The sequence below is a fragment of the Procambarus clarkii genome, chromosome 40, assembly GCF_040958095.1.
Source record: "Procambarus clarkii isolate CNS0578487 chromosome 40, FALCON_Pclarkii_2.0, whole genome shotgun sequence".
Classification (NCBI taxonomy): Eukaryota; Metazoa; Arthropoda; class Malacostraca; order Decapoda; family Cambaridae; genus Procambarus; species Procambarus clarkii.
In genome coordinates this window covers 11,463,553-11,483,791 of record NC_091189.1, presented here as the reverse complement: position 1 = coordinate 11,483,791, position 20,239 = coordinate 11,463,553, and the positions used below count along the sequence as shown (strand labels likewise).

The 20,239-nt window shown below is 40.3% G+C and overlaps 1 protein-coding gene across 2 annotated transcripts; it reads right to left on the bottom strand.

Annotated features, from left to right (window-relative positions):
- Positions 1-1,076: 1,076 nt before the first annotated feature.
- On the bottom strand, positions 1,077-17,805 carry LOC138349884 (RNA-binding protein 25-like). Of its 2 annotated transcripts, XR_011231001.1 has the most exons (6): positions 17,495-17,805; positions 9,576-11,667; positions 9,276-9,405; positions 6,770-6,903; positions 5,555-6,261; positions 1,077-1,261 (listed from the first exon to the last, which is right to left on the bottom strand). XR_011231001.1 is itself a non-coding variant. In XM_069338684.1 (2 exons), exon 2 carries the CDS (start codon positions 11,650-11,652, stop codon positions 9,691-9,693), a length of 1,962 nt encoding a protein of 653 aa, XP_069194785.1. In that variant the 5' UTR covers positions 11,653-11,667; positions 17,495-17,805; the 3' UTR covers positions 9,503-9,690. The 2 variants fall into 2 exon arrangements, 1 of the variants encoding a protein (XP_069194785.1); XM_069338684.1 differs by lacking the exons at positions 1,077-1,261; positions 5,555-6,261; positions 6,770-6,903; positions 9,276-9,405 and having other exon boundaries at positions 9,503-11,667.
- Positions 17,806-20,239: the final 2,434 nt, after the last annotated feature.

Below are 20,239 nucleotides of genomic sequence, written 5' to 3'. Positions count from 1 at the left end.
GTCTGGGCGTGTGCAGGGAGGGAAAAGTTATACATTCATTAATGAGCTGAGATAGTACAGGAAAAATATTGGGGACAATAAAAAGAACTTTGGGGATCTATATGAAAGCATTCTAGAGATGACAGTGGTAACAAAGAGGGTCTCACACATAACCAAAACAATGACTTTAAGTTACATTACATAAATAGAGGAATTATTATAAATAACATTTCTGAGTTAAGTACACGCGTGTATAGAAACGATGGAGGCTTTTTGCATTCTGACATTGAATACCAGTAAGTGTAAGGTGATGACCACGAGGAGAGGAGACCATCTGCACGACACACAGTGGCGGGGAACCACCTACCTGAAACAACTAAAGAAAAAGACGTAGGAGTTTTACCCCAGATGTATATATATATATATATATATAAATATATTAACGTCAGCAACGTACTCTAAATTGGTGAACATCAGAGCAGCCTTCAGGAACCTCAACAGGGAGGGAGGGGGGCATTCATCATACTACATCTACGTGAGTCGAGTCATTTAATATGCAGCCCCGTTTTGGACCTTCCACCTCAAAATGGAAATAAAGGAAATGTGAATGTACAGAGGGATGCAATGAGGCTCGTACCAGAGTTACATGAGACTGGGTACAGAGGAAGGTAAGAACAGCTGAACCTCACAACGCCAAAAAAGAGAAGGGAGGGAGGAAGAGATAAGAAATGACAGACATAAAATAAGGGAATTGACAGGGTTGAAAACAAGGAAATATTATAAATTTCACAATGAATACCAATAAAACTTGAGAGAATGGGTGGAAGCTAGAGATGCAGATGAGACATAAAGATATGAGAAAGTACACTATTTAGCATACAAGTAGTAGGGAATTGGAATAGACAATACAGGGAGGCAGTAGCAGCTAACACAATCCACATCTTCAAAAGTACAGTAGATATGATAGGACAAATCTAGGCCGGAAATTATTGCACATTAGACGACCGGCAGCTAGCCAGGCGAAGTCCCAGAGCTAAATGTCCATCCTGCAGGTGCAAATAAGTGAATACACACACGACACAAAGTAGTTACCTGGTCTAATTTTGGTCTCCTTGCTGGGTATAACAAATCCCTCGCTGGTGACGTGGAAGGTGCCGAAGTGAGACTTGTCTGGGTGAGGCGAGGGGTCGACGGTGGCGTCGAGGCTGCTGTAGGAGGAGACGAAGGGCCCGACCGGCAGCCTCACTCCACTACCCGGTCTCCCTCCTACCAAGGAGGGATCCTGAAGACAAAAAAATCAAGTTACTTGTAATGCAAAAAAAAAAAAAAAAAAGGCATTTGTATCTAGCACTTGTGTGTGATGTCACGTGACCGCCTGTGGAGGATAACGAGGTGAAGTGTGAAGTGTGTTAGCAGGGTCTCAGGTGTAAATAACAAATTGTATCGCGGGATCTAGGAAATTATAGAGAGGCAGATAGCTGTGTCACATCACAACAGTGATCGAACTCTCTACAGACTTTCGGTCATTCTTAGTGTAAGACTCTCCGATAAAGCTCATTATTCACATAAATTGACGTTTCAACAATTAACAAATATTGTAAATGAATATCTAAGGACACCCAATGCTTTAAATAAAAGTATATCATTGCTACACATAAAATTTACAGTTCTAACTTGGAAACTTCAACGTAAACTCTAACTAGGCCGTGAAAAAAAAATAATAATACACACAGAAAATTACACTAACGTCATATATATCAAGGAGAAAATCCACTAGGTCTTTGAGGAGACACGAACCCGCGTAACCTCGCAGCCTCAGTGGATTTTCTCAATAATAATAATAATAATAATAATAATAATAATAATAATAATAATAATAATAATAATAATAATAATAATAATATTATTATTATTATTATTATTAATGTGAATGTATTTAAATGTGTATGTGTATGTGTATTAATGTGTATGTATGTTTAATAAAATTAAACTAATAACATCTAATAAATATAAATTTAAAATATATATTGATTTTATATATTATGGAAACGTGCTTGAATACTACAGAATGCTACCATTAAATAAACACGCTTGCAAAAACGAAATCCACAAAACACACGAACATATACAGTATTTTAACTCAATTTAAATTTTCATGGATTGGTTTTGGGCTTATCCTCATGCATCCTTATAAATCAGGATGCATGCGGGATGTCAAGATTTTCCCAGACAAGGATAACACAGTTCATGTGATCGCCCATCCAATTACTACCCAGATCTAACGATGCTTGACACGACTGATCGAGTGGTACGAACATTAGCCATGGCGTGTCACGTGATTATAAAATGGTCAGTAATTAGTATAAATTGCATGCTTGGTTAGTTGCTAATCCCTGAGGCAATAATCCGTTATGACGGGTGCACTATAGTGATGACCGTTAGAGCTCAACGCTTGGATTCACTTACGTGGGTTCCACTGTGTTTCTGGCGTGTTTATCTGGAGGTCTGTGAAGGGACAAGTCTGGCGAGGATAGGCTTAGGAGGCGCTGAGTTGGTGAACAGGCGAGTGGCTGCACTACTACTACTGCTGCTGTTGTGTGTGTGTGTGTGTGTGTGTGTGTGTGTGTGTGTGTGTGTGTGTGTGTGTGTGTGTGTGTGTGTGTGTGTGTGTGTGTGTGTGTGTGTGTGTGCGTGCGTGAGTGTGTCTAATACCTAAGTGTAGTTACAGGAAGAGAGAGAATGTGTGTGTGTGTGAATGTATATGTGCGTGTGTAAATATATTTATGTGTGTGTGAATGTGTATATTTACCTAAATTTACAACAAGGCCATTATCTCTCTAGTGGCCTTAACGAGGACAGGAAGCCGGCTGCTTGTTAAAGGTTTTCTCCATTTGTCCTGATGATTTTATCGAGCTGGATCTTGAATTGCAGCAATGTTTTGACATTTACAGCTTCAGCGGGTAGGCAGTTCCATAGGTTTATAATCCTATGGGTGAAAAAGCATCTCCTGTTTTCTGTCCTGCATTGAGGCTTATTGAGCATCAACCCGTTGTTCCTTGTTCGTGTTACACCAGACCATTTAAAGAAGTGGTCTGGATCAATATCCTCCAAATTGTTAAGTATTTTAAAAGTGTTGATGAGATCACCCCATTTATGTCTGATTTGCAGTGTTGTTAGCCCTGTGGCTCCTGTGGGTGAAAAGCATCTATATACATTTGTCTGTTTTATATTAAGGTATGTCTGTTTTATATTAAGGTATAGCAAGCTTGAAATCTGTTGCCTTGTGTGTTACATTGGACCTCTAAGGTAGTTGGATTTACGCTATTTATCTAAATCAGTAGTTTTAAAGTTTCGAAGAGATCAGACCTGTCTTGTCTTGCGTGCAGAACAATGAGTTCTCGATTAGTCTTTCCAGGTATAGCGAGTTGACAGTTCTGGGATGATTTTCGCCGCTCTGTATTGAACGAATTCAGGTGCAATAATGTATTTCTGTAGACGAGTTTCACAGTTTAGAGACTGTACTTGTACGGTCGGTCTCGAACCCATTAATTGATGATATAACAATACATTTTTAACTAGCCTTATCAAGCCTGTAATTTACTTAGCTTAATGAATATTTATGTGCCACTGTAACCTTTTCAACTACCATCCACATAATGGGTATGAGGTGCACAGTAAATGAACTAAACTAAAACTAAACTGTAGACAATGGTGATGTGCAGCAGCGAGGCTACACGACCGATTCCTTAATGTGAAGTGACCTGACGGTCCTCATCTGTAGAGTGGCCTCAGGCCTCAATATAACCAGCTAAACTATTCTCAAAATGTTAACTTCATTTGTTCAATCAACATTAAAAGTTTCGTTACCAATGTTCAATGACAAAATTTACAACAGAATTATTATTAGTAGTAAAATCAAAAGTTTAACAGAAGGACTAGGAAAGCATTTTTCCAAATCGAATGATTTTTATTTATTTATTTATTTATATATACAAGAGCTCTTACATTCTCGTACAGCCACTAGCACGCATAGCGTTTCGGGCTATAATTATTAATAGCAACAGTTTTCTTTACCAAGGAAACTGCCCGGAGGTCCTTCGTAGGTCAAACTGCTATCTTTTCCAAAAGTGCAACAGTTGCCTAACTCCCATGTGCCTATTTTCTGCTAGGTGAAAGGGGCATCAGGTGAAAAGAAAAGCGCCAAAGCATTTATGTCCCACCCGAGAATCAAACCCAGGGTGGGACGGAAGAAACATGCGTAATATTTACTATTTGCCTTATAATCTAATGTGTTAAAAGCTGGCTGTGCTGCTCTAAATATTACAACTGAAGTATGCGTTCTACGAGCCGGGTGGATGAAGTAAGTATTGGACATATACACTGTGCAGGTAAAGTGTTGAAACAGCAGTATGAGCGGCATTTATGCTAAAGTTACTTGAACGTTCTCTGTTATTATTATAGAGAACGAGGAAATCTAAAGCAGTAACTCTTTTATTTCAATTATAATTTGCCTTTTGGTATAGATGTTTCCAAAGGTTCAAGAATTCTATCTAAATACCTAAAATTCGCTCCAGTTTACAGTAGAAACATTGGTGAAAGGTAAATTTACTGATAAGGTTTGTTGGCGCAAGTGAACAGTTTCATAAAATATGCTTACGTAAGAGGTGGTTTTGGGTTTATGTTATGTATATGCTGAGGCACGATTTTTTAATTGAAGAGTGATATGTAATATATGCACAAAGAGGGGCCCCTCTCACTTGTCAGTGTATACTAACTTGCCGGATTAGTCATTATAACACTATGTGAATGAAAGGCTTTAAGCCCATCATTAAATCTTGGGTGTGATAATAATCACCTTAAACCAATAAACATGCAGTTTATTCCTTCATTCATTAATTGTTCATTATTTGTTTATTCATACTATTCAAGGAAGCACGTACTGTATATATCACATAGAAAAAACAAACAAGAAATACTATTTTTACTACTTCAAAAACATTAAACTCGAAAAAATGTACATTTACCCAAATTTTACCTGAGGGCCACTATCTCCCTAGTGGCCTCGATTGGGACAGGAACTCGGCTGCTTGTCAAAGTTTAAGTTCGTGTTAGGATAAAGCAAATTACTGGAACCTAGAATCACTGATTTCAGTGATTTTTCTTGGCTACATTTCTACATTTCTCGAGTCGAGTTGACTTTATATTTTTAATGTAAACCCGTCACAATACTTGGTTTACATAAAATATTTGTTTAAATTATACTTTTTATGATTGACACATTTTGTTCTGTAAACATGTCTTGTTATGATTTATGTTTTTTGTTTATTTGTTAGGATAATGAAGTGTAAATTTGTAGAGTGTGTCTGGATCTCTGTGTCCACTCGAACCCTATTGTGTAGTGGCAAAAATATGTAAAAACTTATTAGAGATTGACAAGGAAAAGCTAGAGACAGGACTCTGAGAACCTTTGTGCCCAAATATATACAATAACAATATACACAGTTGAAGAGCAGCCCTCATATCTGCCCACACATATATACAAATTCTCTAGGGATACACAACATAGCCTACTTACCTTGACAGTGACGCGAGGTTTCGGGTGTGTGGAGTGGTGGCTCTCCTCCTGGACGTGGATATGGTGATAGTCGTCACCCTCTTTGTACACGAAGTACTGCCCCTCGGAGCTGGGGTCGTGATGGTGGTCTTTGTCGTCGTGATGCTGCTGTTGGTTATTGTCGTGGCGGTGACCATCGTGGTGGTGGTTGCTCCTCAATATAGAGGAAGGTTTGGGCGCCCCATACGTTGGCGCGGGAACCGTTGGAGGCCTGAACGTCGTAGGTTATGATCGGGTGCAGAGTCGATACTATTAAAGGTGTCGTTGAGGGAATACTGGAGATAGACGGCACATATGACGTAGTGACGACAACCCTGTGAGGTGGAGTAGAAGTGATAGGTGGAAGAGAAGAGGAGCTGACAGGTGGACGAGGGGTAAACGCTTGGGTCTCATATGAGAACGCGGGTGACGAAGGTTGGGATGGCTGATAGAGAGCAGGTGCAGCTTTGGGAGTCTGATAGAGGGGCGTTGCAGGATTCGGTGGTGGGTGGTGGTGGTGATAATGCTGGTGTGTGTGTACGTCTACGAAGGAGGAAGATGGAGTAGTGTGGGGGAAATATGCTGCTGGCGTCTGGTCCAGGACGTTCGTGGGAGTGTAAGGGGTGAGGTTCCGGACAGCGTTGCGGAAGAAGCGAGGGAACAACGTCAGCAGGAACTCTCGCTTAGACCTGAACACGAAGAAGCAATGTTATTCAGCGAGCCATTCATATGATAATAGTATTCATCAACATTTCCAAAGTTGATCCCGTCAAATCTACACTAAGATGGTATTCCAGTTATATATTAATAATACAATATTGAAATTCCATTTATGTTATAATTATATTAATATTAAAATCACGTCAATTTTATTATTATTTTATTATTATTTTAGTAATACATTACAATTATATAAATATTATTCTAAACACAGACAGAAAATGATGACGGGAAGGCAGGGAAGGGGTGATTATGATGATGAAGGGCAAGGGTAGGGAGATTATTCTGTTGAGAGGCAAGGATGTTGGAGAGGGGCAGGGATGGGATGACTCTGATGATGAGAGAAAGGGATGGGATGATTATTCCGAGAGCAGGAATGGGGTGCCTATGATGACGAGGGGCAGGGATGAGGGCGATAATGAAGATAAGGAAAATATCCCCCGAAAGGCTATGTGAGTAACAGAGATGAGTACTCACATGTTGGTGATGATATTGAAGATATCCTCCGGTAGACTTAGGATGTACTCCACGTACTCCACCTTCAGATGCGGCTCCACAGCCTCCTTCAGGTCAGGGATGTGGAAGGAAGGCGTCGTGGTCGTCTCTTGAACCTATCCATGTAGCAAGTGACTCTCAATAATAATAATAATAACAATAATAATAATAATAATAATAATAATAATAATAATAATAATAATAATAATAATAATAATAATAATAATAATATATAAATAAATAATAGTTATAATAATAATAGGATAAAAACTCACACTTGTGTATTTGTGAAATTTATGTATTGATTTACATCAAGTCTTTCGCACTCTCCTGAGTGCTTTGTCAAGGTCTGAGTGTGTGCTTAGGACGAGACTTACATCTCAACATTTAATCGTTGATGATGATAATAATTATTATTATTATTTCACACTATTATTATTATTATTCCACCATTATTATTATTACACACACACACACACACACACACACACACACACACACACACACACACACACACACACACACACACACACACACACACACACACACACACACACACACACACTACACACTACACACACACACTACACACGCGCAGTTCCTATAGGGCTCTTGATTGATGTATTTCCCACTTCTACACTTCCCTTCACCTATGCCTCTCCTTCCTCTTTACTCCCCCCCAAAAAAAAAACAAAAAAAACATCGCATCTTCTCTGGACCGACGCATGGAAGTTGAGCAGATCACAGGAGTTACTCTAGAGTTACTGTGGCGTAGGGAGTAATGGAACTAGAAAGCTCTGGAGGAGTTCACGTCTTAACCCCAATGTCGCCCTCCCAAGAATGAGATGACGGAGCTCAAAGAGAGATGACTGAACTCACGTCTAATATCCCTAAGGTTAAAGCCTTCCCAGTGAGCACCAATCAGAATGCAGTTTTAACCATTCACACGCATATGATTGGGTAAACTCAGGGCTTCACTGACGTGTCTGGCAGTGGGAGGAAGTGTTTATCAAAATCGTTGACAAGGATCAGGTCACCAGTGACCGTCCTCGCTATCTGCTACACTCAACCACTACACTTGTGGCGGCAGGAACCACCCATGATTATACAGCCGAGGCGTATAAACTGCCATCTGCTAGTGTAGCCAGACGTCGTATGTCACCATACACATGATATCTGAACTGCTCATGCGATCCCTCATCTGTAGACATCCGACACAAGGTACTTGAGTCCTTAGATAAAGGCGAAAACCAATGTCGCTACACAGCACTGCACAGCAGAGAAGCCATGGGGTACAAGTCTAACTGAGAGAACACCATTCTCTCACAATAGTGGGCACCCTGTAGTCTGGAGAGCTATGGAGTTGCGCTCTGGTTGCGCGTGCTTATTAATTACATTAATAAATACCCCAAATACGTTGTACTCTAGGAACACGGACGGCAAGTTACTGTTCCCTAAGAAAAAACTCAAATGCATGTGTCCTACGAGTGGACCAAATATTCCGTCCTTGTATAAGGCTAGATAAAAACAACCCGACACCGGTTGGTGTCGGGCCAGGATCTTGATGACACTTTCCTTCACTGTGAGCAGGAATTATATTGTAACTGACTGCCGGGAAACATGCATGTCGGCGAACCATCGCGTATCATTCTATTCTAGATAATAATAATAGTAATAATTCTTGTTGATCGGGGACAGGAAACCTATACTTAGGATTGAGTCAAGGGCCCCCTCCGCCTCGACACAATGTACACGACTGTACATTTTATTTTTGAATTGACTGTGTGAATTAGAATCCTAGGTCGACCATCCCCAGGATACAACCCATAATAGTTCCCTAACTTCCAGATACTTCTTTACTGATGGGTACTTAGAGGCATCAGGTGAAAGGAAACGTCCCTAGCCATTTTTGTCCGAGTCGGGGAACGAACCCAGGATCCCTAATTGTAAGTAAAAAACGTAGATTACACTTTACAAATAAAAAATAGATCGATCATGGAGTACTCGCCACTATCTTGGGATTCTTGTCCCCAGATTTATCTAAAGTAGTTAGACAAAATACAAGACGTCATAAATCTAGTGAGATCTAAACTGAACCCACCGCATTCTCCAACACAGAAGACATGTGGCTGGTTTAAGTGCATTTTACACACTCTGCAACACCACACGCACTTACTTTTCTCTTCAGCTCTCTTCCCCAGGAATAATATATCGAACAAGAAGTGCAACACGTGACAACCAAATAGATGGGACACCCAACCCATTTGAAAATACAGGAAGTGACGACGTTTCGGCTTGTCCTGGACCATCGTCAACTCGTATGCTTGTCCAGGACGGACCGAAACGTCGTCACTTCCTTTTTTTCAGATATGTGGGTTGGGTCTCTAAGTTCCAGCCACATTATTGTGACTTACTGTCCTCATCCAGATAGATTCTTCCTTTGCACGAATACTCATTCTATCATAAACAACGACAAAATTCTACAGACCTGTATAGGTATTTTGGGCAGCAATGCAACCTGGTTGGGTGTGAGGTGGGCGCCCTTAGGCAGGTTGGGCAAGAGACTGGGTAGAGTGTAGACCTTGTGGGAACTCCCGGTGCTCTGCTCGAAGTACGGCCTGAGGGAGAGACCCGCAATCCCAGTAGTACGCTAAGGTAAGCCAACAAAATATATTTTTAATAGTATTAGCAATTACAAGTAAATGTATGGGACAATACACCAATATGTTGTAATGCCCAATGTCTAACCTATGCTCAAGGTTAGCGGGAACTCAGAGGATGAACTTACTTGAGTAATGTCAATCTGCGGAAGAGCTCCTCTCGCGCCTGACGCAGACGACGCTTGACTTCAGCGATCTGTTGGAGGTGTGAGGCGAACTGACCGACCTGTGAGGGGAAAAGCCTCAGCTTGTTGCGTCGCTGCCTTGCGTATCAGTTGCCGAAACCGTCCCAGCAGTTTCCAACTGAAACCGAGTCTTCAGTCGATTTCTGAGAGCGTCTTTCAGTTTGCCTCTAATTATCGCTTTGGTACCCAGGTGTTGTTCAGCAGCTGCACTTCCTGTAAAATAGCCTAACTGTGCTGCCTGAAGTCCTGCAGCGGCTGTACCTTGATCTACCGGTGTTGCAAAAAGCCCAGGAGCTGTTGTTCCTGCTGCAGCTTGGCCTATCTGTGATGCTTGAAATCCAGGGGCATGACTTAACTGTGATGCTTTAAGGCGAGTAGCTGTAGCTCCTCCAGCAATTTGTTGTGCTACAGCTTCTTGGGCTGCAACTTGCTGGGCTGCAGCTTGTTGTGCTGCAATTTGTTGTGCCGCAACTTGCTGTGCTGCAAGTTGCTGTGCTGCAATTTGTTGTACTGCAATTTGCTGAGCTGCAACATGTTGTGCAGCAATTTGCTGTGCTGCAGCCTGACCTACTAGATGGGCTGCTATTGCTGCTTCTTGAATTTTATCTGCTTGAATAGCGTGCTGAGCCTTCAGTGCTTGCTCAGCTAGTATGGCTTGTCCCAGCTGCTGCCCGAGCGCCAGGTGAGCCTTGGTCGCTGCGTTTGCTTGGGAAGCGACAGTCAGAGAGTTGTCTAACAGGAGGGGCGGAGGGTGAAGAGGCAGCACTCCTGCTACTGGAAACCCAACCTCGCCTTGGTGAGGGACCGATCCGCTCAAGTGAACCTCGTCGTACCTCGAAGGGTAAACCGGACGGTCAGGACGACGGTTCGTGCCACTGGCGCTGGGACGTGGAAGAATAGGTGGTCGATCTGGGCGGCGTGGGTCCTGTAGAGGTCGACTAGTGGTGCCTCTCCACACGGGACGCCCATCTAAGGGCCTGCTGGGGTTGTGATCAGGTCGAGAGTCTGAGGGTCTTGAGTACTGTGGGGTAACTTCCTCAATAATAAGAATTGGTTCTTTTGTGTGACTGAATCGGTGGTCGCGATGTTTGCCCTTATAGTCATCATGCACTCGATCGTCATCCCTGTTGCCGCTCCAGCTGGGGTCTCTCCTGTCGTTAATTCTGTGATCCCCTTTAGTATTCCCGCTCCTTAGAGCTCGGTCTCTTTCTCTCTGCAGATTTATCTCTCTGTCTTTATCCATTTCCGAATCCCTTTCGTTGTACCTATCCCTGTCGCTGAATGGCTCTCTGTCGAGGCTCTCATGCAAGGGAGAACTTTTTACTTGGTTTAAAAGTTCACTTTTCTTTTGTTCAGCCTTTGCCACTTCACTAGCAATTTCGACTTGTCGATCGAGCGCCCTCTGTCGTTCCATATCAGTGCTGGGTAAACTCTGGCGGGTCTTCCTATCAATTTCCCCAATCATATCTGTCAACTTGTCAAGAGGCACTCGACGAGCATTCCTGTCCCTCTCCCTTTCCAAGTCAATCTCCATTTCTCGTCTACTTTCTCTTTCCCTGTCACTTTCCGTCTCCCGCCTTAGTTCTATTTGCTTGTGACTATCATCGTTTTCTCTATCATTCTTCATGCGAGCATTTCGGTCCCTCTCTCTTGTCAAGTCGATCTCCATTTCTCTTCTCCTTTCTCTTTCAGTGTCAGTTTCAGTTTCCCTTTTCAGTTCTGTTCGCCCGCGACTATCACCCTCTTTTCTCTCAATCTTCCCGTGATCGTCACCCCAGTCTTGTTCTGTTATCTCCCTCTCTACCACAGTCGACATTCTTCTTTGGCTTCTTTTCTCAGCGTCAGGGTCCTTTGTGTTGTTGCCCTGGCCCCTCTGAAGGAGGCTGGAGGAGACGGAGAGGTCGTCGATAGGCTGGTGCAGGTCGAGGGCCCCTAAGTCGCCTCTCGGGGCCACTGGTGTCCGTTCCTTCCCTAACACAATACTCGCGCACCAACACAACACTACGGCGCGATACAACATTCTGCTGCAACAGATCTGGAAAACATGAAGAACTACTGATAAAAAAATGCATATATATTTATATAATTTTGTTGATGTTTAAAGTGTATTATGGAGAAAGCGTGGATGCACTGAAGGCGGTATTGGGGATAACTCCTAGCAGTAGAATGTGTAGTAGGGAAAAAGGTTACATCTGAGGTTATTGGAGAGAAAATATCAAAACGACTAGATGAAGAAATGGGTGAGAGCAGCCTGTGTGCAGACCGTGCATCGCGAGCATATACAACGTTAATGAAGAGGCCTAGGCGTCTTCGTTGACGTCTCGTCTCAGGGAAGATGTTGTCCTTGTGTTTAAGTTGTAAGGTGATTTGTTCTGGACGGTAGAGCGACGGTCTCGCTTCATGCAGGTCGGCGTTCAATCCCCGACCGTCCAAGTGGCTGGGGGCACCATTCCTTCCCCTCCACGTCCCATCCCAAATCCTTATCCTGACCCCCTTCCCAGTGCTATATAGTCATAATGGCTTGGCGCTTTCCTCTGAACCCCCCCCCCCCTCCATCAGAGGACGGCTACTGCGTCAGTCTGGCTGTGTCACGTGCTAAGCCCGGATATATATATATCGCTCAAGAATACCAAGCAGGACATTAATGTTGTAATGACAGTATGAAGGTTGCTTTTGAAATATGAACCATAACTTTCATAGTTTTTTACATTGTAAATGATATATGGTGATTTTTACCATATATCCATGGTAAAAATATATGGTATCCATTTTTACCAAATATTTTACCATGATATATGGTGATTTTTTTATCTGGTATTATGGTGTTTAAACGTAAACTTTGTTAAGCCAACGTTGATGACGCTTAATCAGAAGCCTCTTCCCGAAATCTCACAAATTCGTTATATTTCAGATCATTACAGTTAATATAATTTCGAATGAGAAAATCCATAGGAGCAGTGATAAGGGTTCGAACCTATGCAGTGGATGTTATCAAACACACGCTTCTAGCAACTACACCACGACATGGTATAAGGATTGCAACCTGGAATTCTACTGAACCCACCAGGACTTTCTGAGGCTTATACTGAAGCCGGACCAGGATTTTCACACAATCCCCCCCCCCCCGTCCCTCATGCACTCTGGCTCTGTCATCTAGGACTTGTTCTACCTCTGACGCTCCTATTTTAATACACAAAGAGTAATCACACTAACGTGACTGCATCAATGAGAAAAAAATGATTTTCTCATTGATGCAGTCACGTTAGTATGATTACTCTGTGTATCATTATCGAATATTAAAACCCTGAAAACTTAAAATTTTGCAATATTCAATTTTCAGGACTGACAATTAAAATTTTTATCCTAAAATAATACAAATTTGGATGTAAATTTTCACTACATACACGAATATTAAACTCGAAAACATTGAAAACTCTTAAAATATTTTCGCCATACATATCCTGCACCACAATAGATGACTAAATAACAAAAGATATGTAGCAAAAACCCAGGAAATGACGTAAGATGTCGCCATTTTCACTTTTCTTGCCGTGACCAACGCCCTATTGTCTTAAGCTCGGAAATCCTGACGGACGGACAACACGAACATTTGTATTATCCGACTTTAGGAGACCTATTTTTTTGTTAACAGGAGACCACTGTACCATTCCCATCTACAAGGTTGATGCTACATTCTACTGTCTCGCAATTTACATCATCCAAGGCCATTTTTTTGTTTTGTTTTTGCTCGCTTCGCAGTATTCAATTTAGAATCTCAAGTGGGCCGTTCATTAATGTTATTGTTAGCATTATTATTGTTGTTAGGTGTTCCAGGAAGGAGATGCCTTGTATTTATGCCGTTTTTTTTTAATCAACCTGGCTCACTTCTTCTTTTCTGAAGCAATGTTTTGATATTATAGGCTTTTTGCTTTTCAATTTGTTTTTATTACAGTCAAGAAGGATGCAAGATAATCACTTCAAATTCGGATCGAGGGCACCAGAATTATATCATCACTGTAACCTACCGCAATGAAGTACTATTAGCTTTGCAATTACTTGAATCACTTGAGAATATCCTCATAATGCATCCAAAGCTTGTCAGTACAGGCTACTAATTACATGCTCTTGTATGACAAATCATCTTGTGAAATAGGGATTTTTTTTAGTGTTACTGTTACTTTATTCACTGTCGTTTTCATGAGGAATTCCTCATTATGTACACAACGTTTGCAAGTACAGACATCTGACCACATGCCCTTATATATATATGACTATCTACCATCTTGAGAGATGGGAATTTTTTAGTATCACATAACTATAGCTCTTAACACAAACTATGCAGGACAAACATATCAGTTGTGACACTAACTCTCCACATATGTCAGTTGCTTAATTTAGAAACTACTTGTGGTCGATCTCGAACCCATGATGATGTGACGACTTATACTGAATTTTGTAACTAGCTCATCAAGATTGTAACTTGCTTAGCTAAATGAATTGTGGGGTTCAGCCCCTAAGCCCATTATGTGCCTCTATAACCCTTTCCACTATCGCCCACAAGATGGGTATGGAGTGCATAATAAATGAACTAAACTAAAAACTATGTAACCCCTCATTTAATCTATGATAGCTGCATAAATGCATATATACCTAAGTATATTTATAAATAATCATAAACATTCGTATTGGTAGTTTTCGGAACTAAATATAATTAAAATGCTAGTTTTTTTTTTACATATCTAGAAGAGTGTGAGGAGTAAGTCCTACTGTTTGTTACCTCTTCGTAGTGCTACACACTAACATACAAGCACACAACCTCCTCGGGGGCCTCGTAGCCTGGTGGATAGCGCGCAGGACTCGTAATTCTCGTAATACCCCCTATTCCAACCTTACCCCTCAAATCCTTCATACAATAATAAATCAGATTCAATCCCCCGGACTTTCTCACAACTTCTTTACAAACCCTTTCAAGTTCCTTGCACATGGTCCACACCTAAGAATACCTCTCACCGGGGAGGAGACAAAGGATAAATGGACATTATTAGTGAAAATACAAAGAAAGAAGTGTACTCTTAAAGTCATGCGCACACAAACTGGATTACAAGGCGACTGAACTTAAAGATTGGACAACCTAGGAAAACCTGAATAACCTATTTTAGTCCATGAAGTCCATTAAGTTTTAATTATAAAGAATTTATTTTTCAGCTTTATTAAACAATAATTCAATACAAAATTTTAAAATACCTTGAGTTACTTTATAATTTATTAAAAGATTTTAGTTTTGTTTTATTAGTTTTATAAAACTGTAATATCAATATAGCAATAGGTTAAGTACTAATTGTAATTAAGAAGCAATAAAATGCTTGTTCTCATACACTAAGACGGTGAGATTAGGTCGTGGTTTTCTATTTAGCTTTTTAGGTAAACTCAAATATTCACAATACACGGGATCGCCATAGCCCGTGCTACTTGGAACTTTTTGTTCCAGGTAGCGAATCTTAAACAACAACAATTCACAATATTTTGGGTACGATTCTGGCAATTATTTAACAGTACGGTTTAATACTAAGTGTAATAAGTACAATTCCTGACTGCTAGGAATAGTACGTAATTACACTTACTTGTGCCGTTACATTTACCTCCCCATATTCGGAGGATGGGCTGACAGTGGCACATAATGGGACTTAACCCCCAAAATTCATTTAGCTAACATAAGTCACTAAAAACAGATACTACACTCATCATGCTCTGTAAATACCAATAACTGCCAAAAGAACCAAAACATCTAACCTGTTTCAGGCCTAACTATAGACAAAATTATAATAAATAATATTAATAAATATTTGAGAAAATAACGTCTTTCATTACAAAGTACGATAAAAATGCAAAATGCTTATTTGGCTCTGCCACCACTTGGATGAGCTGTAAATACAATTCCCAAAGCACTTAACTTATTCTAGACCTAACTATTCAGAAAACTTTATTCTATAGTAATAATTGTGGTTTTAAACCACTAAGTAACGCAATATTGCGGTCGTGTCGTTAATAATCTCATGTAAGAAAATCAAGGAATGAGAATGCCTAATTTACTCGAATTTTACACTTTGTTGAAATGAGTGTTTATGCATCAAACACTGTACTGATGTAGTTCAACTTTTGTTACAATCACATTTAAAACTTCCGTTCAAGTTAAGAAAAAAAATTGCATCTCATTAAGAACAATAACTTTCGCTGTTTTCTGTGATGATAACGGACGGAAGTAAAGGTAACACCTGTGGGATGGTTGAAGATAACAGGAGGGAGTAGAGATAGCATCAGAGGGAAGGCAGCGGACACTAACTTTCACTAGCACACGTCAACAATGAAAGGAGATGCGCGCCAGTAACTCACAGGGACGGATCAACACAGTACTCAATGGTGATGTAATTTCTTGCCCAGTGTCCCTCCTCATCATGTATTTTTATATACTTAATATTTATATATCCTGGTGCTTTGTTTACAACCATATTATTGCAGTTATTGACTATTATCAGTCACTTAATTCTCTTACATTGGCCTTCGATATGTATTAAAGGTTATATTCTATATATAGCTGCCCAAAACGCTTGTGCGTACTAGTGGCTTTACAAGAATGTTAACACCATGTTATATATCCTCACAAACCCAATGTACCTTCTTGTATATATATATAAATAAAATAACTAAAAAATAAAATAAAATAAAGGGTAAATTAAGCGAAATCGTTTCTTCCAGGCACACAAAATTACTTGCAAGTTAGCAATCAAATTATAGCCTTGATGAGCTAGTTATAGAATTTCATGCATATTATCAAATAAACAATGGGAGTGAGACCGACCATAAATACAGTCTTTAAATTAAGTTAACTTAAATATGTGGAGAGCTAGTGAAATAACAAATATATAACTTGCTTAACCAAATGAATTTTGGGGTTCAGTCCCTAAGCCCATTATGTGCCTCTGTAACCCTTTTCACTACCGCCCACAGGATTGGTATGAGGGGCATAATAAATGAACTAAATTAATTAGTCTGCAGCCAAAAACAAAATACTATTTGTGGATTGGTTACAAGCCATCAAATAGCCATGTGGATTGGTATATCAATTTTTCGGTGTACATATTCTGAGCGCATGCTTTAGTCTAGGACACTGTTCAGACTAAATTATACCTGCTGGTTGGTAGCTTTTAAGCCAAACAACTACAATACAAACTTGTCATCTGAAAATGATTACTTACAGAAACTATTGGTCAAACACACAAAAATGGACTATTGCAGCCAAAGTTCAAGTTTCATGCAATCTTGTATAATTCAGGAAAGGAGGCAACAACAAAAATCTAAAATTTGATAGGCCTCTAGTATAGCACAAATATATATGAAAGTGACGGAAAGTCCCAATACCTGGGTAAATGCAGAATATTGTTTGACAGCACCTTAATAATTGACGAAGAATAGGCTTTATCCGACAATTTAGTTTAATATTATATTTACACATGTATTGTGTCTTTCCTTTACCTGCATTCATCTTATAGTTATCGTTATATAGTATAATAGTTACAGACTATCATACAATTATCATTGTTATTACTTGCTTAGCTAAACAAATTTTAGAGTGCATTCATAAAATTAGCGCATCATATGTCTACCTCTGTAAACTTTTCCGCTACCACTAATTTACAGAATAGTGTATAGGGTGCATAATAAATGAACTAAACTATACTTCAGAATTGAAAACAATAATATTTATTGTACACAGATTAAAGAGAGAGAAAGTGTAAAAAACAAAGAAAGAGATAGGAAGAAACAGCCGAAGAAGAGAAACTGACAAACATCTTTTATTTACTTACTGACAAAGGTACCGTTTTTTTCAGTTGCGTTGACTTTAACCCCTTCGTACAGCCTTGGTGATGCCCCCTCACACCCTAATTAACCACCAGTTCCATCACCAAGTACAATACAGGGAAAAATTATCTGAGTGGAGTTGTTACTGGTCACTGTTCAACCGGACTCCTTGCAGTACACGATCAGAGCCCGCAAGTTGTCAAGATGGAGAAGTTGTGTGTAAGAGCGAGGTGTATCAGTGCTCTACCCTCCTCACCACTAACTATTGTACATGAACACTGAAGAAGACTTGGGAGTCCAGTATACACGTGACCTTCCTGCTAAGGAGCCCCGCCCCCCTCTCACATTTTGTCTCATAATGAACCTTCTCTGTTTTGGCGGTAAAAGTGACTAGTGCATTGTCCACCCGACACGTGTTCGTTTTAGCCTTCATGTCTCTGGCTTACGACGAGAGTAATTGGGTTTTACTAAATATTGGTGGTCTTTATTGGTTTTTAGCAAATATTATGTTCTTAGTGGTTTTTGTTAAAAACTGTTCATCTTTAGGCGGTGAAAAGTCTAGCATATCTGGAATAGTTTATTTTAACTCTCAAATACCTAGCAATTCATCTGGAAAATGTATAATGGCTATGCAATATTGTAAGAAATATGTCTTGGACACGCATATTTTTAGAATTTGCTTAACTGCCAGTGCAGGCGATGAGTCACAATAACGTGGCTAAAGTATTTTGACTAGACCACACACTAGAAGGTGAAGGGACGACGACGTTTCGGTCCGTCCTGGACCATTCTCAAGTCGATTGTGAGTCACAATCGACTGTGAGTCACAATCGACTGTGAGTCACAATCGACTGTGAGTCACAATCGACTTGAGAATGGTCCAGGACGGACCGAAACGTCGTCGTCCCTTCACCTTCTAGTGTGTGCTCTGGTCAGTTTAACTGCCAGTACTCCGGGGCTGTTGAAGAACCGTTAGTATATCTTCCAATATTCCTGAGTGTATAAATTAGTAGTTACAGAGCTCAAAAGTACATCATACCATGTGGTATGATTCCACATGGTATGTGTGGGTTTCCGCAAGGGTCCATTTTGGGGATGACCCTTTTTGTTATATACATCAATGACACAGATGAGAATATTGTAAACCATATCATCAAATTTGCAGATGACGTTAAGATTTACAATAAAGTGGGAAGTGAAAATGAGATTAAGGTCTTATAAAGAGATGTACATGAACCACACAAATAGTCGGAAGACTGGCAAATGCTTTTTACTATTGAAAAATGAAAGACGTTGCATGTGGACCACAATAATCTTCATCATCATAGGGGAGCCGGTCGGCCGAGCGGACAGCACGCTGGACTTATGATCCTGTGGTCCTGGGTTCGATCCCAGGCGCCGGCGAGAAACAATGGGTAGAGTTTCTTTCACCCTATGCCCCTGTTACCTAGCAGTAAAATAGGTACCTGGGTGTTAGTCAGCTGTCACGGGCTGCTTCCTGGGGATGGAGGCCTGGTCGAGGACCGGGCCGCGGGGACACTAAAAAGCCCCGAAATCATCTCAAGATGACCTCAAGATCATAACTACCAAATAATCAACATTACCTTACAGCAGATTGTTGAAGAAAAGGACCTTGGAATCAGAATCCATCATTCACTGGAAATTGCACAAGTGGGAGCTGCATTAAAAACGGCTAACAAAACCCTAGGAAATAATAAAGCGTACATTGGACTTCGAGGAAAAGAAGGTAGTTATTCAACTATACAAATCCCTTGTGCCTTGGATTAATACACTTGGATTATTGTATCCAAGCATGGAGACCTCACCTTCAGAAAGACATACCTGCTCTGAAGAAAGTGCAACACTGGGCAACAGAAATAATTCCCGAATTAAGTTGACTCATACCAGGAATGGTTAAGGGCCACAGGGCTAACAATACTGCAAACCAGACATGACAGGGATGATCTCTTCGAAAATTTTAAAATACTGAACAATTTGTAGGAGGTTGACCCAGACAGCTGCTTCGAAAGGTCAGTTGTAACAGAAACAAGGAGCATCGGTTTCAAGCTGAACAAGCCATAATGTAGGACAGAAAACAGACGATACTTTTTCGCGCATAGAGTTATAAACCCATGGAACAGCCTACCCGCTGAAGGCGTTCAAGTACGTTTATTGAGACAATAAAAGGTGCTCATCTAAAAGGGATAGAGTAGTTTAGGCTATTTCTACCCTCTTCTACTTCAAGTCCCTCAAGGGGCACACAAATCCAATGAGTACAAATCCACAAATCACAGTACAAGAATCACATTCATTTCAGGTTAATATAGTAAGCATAGCATATACGTGGTACACTCTTGTAGCTCCTAAGAATTCTATCTATTATATTATTATCACACATCCAAACAATTTAATGTGTACACTACTTATTTCCTTATTTCTATAGTTATCAATAAGTTGACACTAATACATAATGATGTAAGGTGTGAGCGTGCGGCATACTACATAATTTACACTCCTTATCTTTTTCACTGACATCAACACCGTATTGCCACAAATATTTGTACCCTACTCTTAATCTCATGTAAATCGAATCCTTCCAAGTAGACTTTTCTCAACCATAAGTGAAGGACGAATTTGTATTTATTATTGTATGAATTAGTCTATTAGTTTATTATTGTATAATTCGTAAGTGTGTTCCTGCTGTCCACTATTATCATTCTCTTAACTTTTTCTTCATCCTCTTAGATCAT

Coding starts and splice junctions, on each gene's coding strand:
- LOC138349884 (XM_069338684.1), bottom strand. CDS start 11,652: ATGTTGTATCGCGCCGTAGTGTTGTGTTGGTGCGCGAGTATTGTGTTA.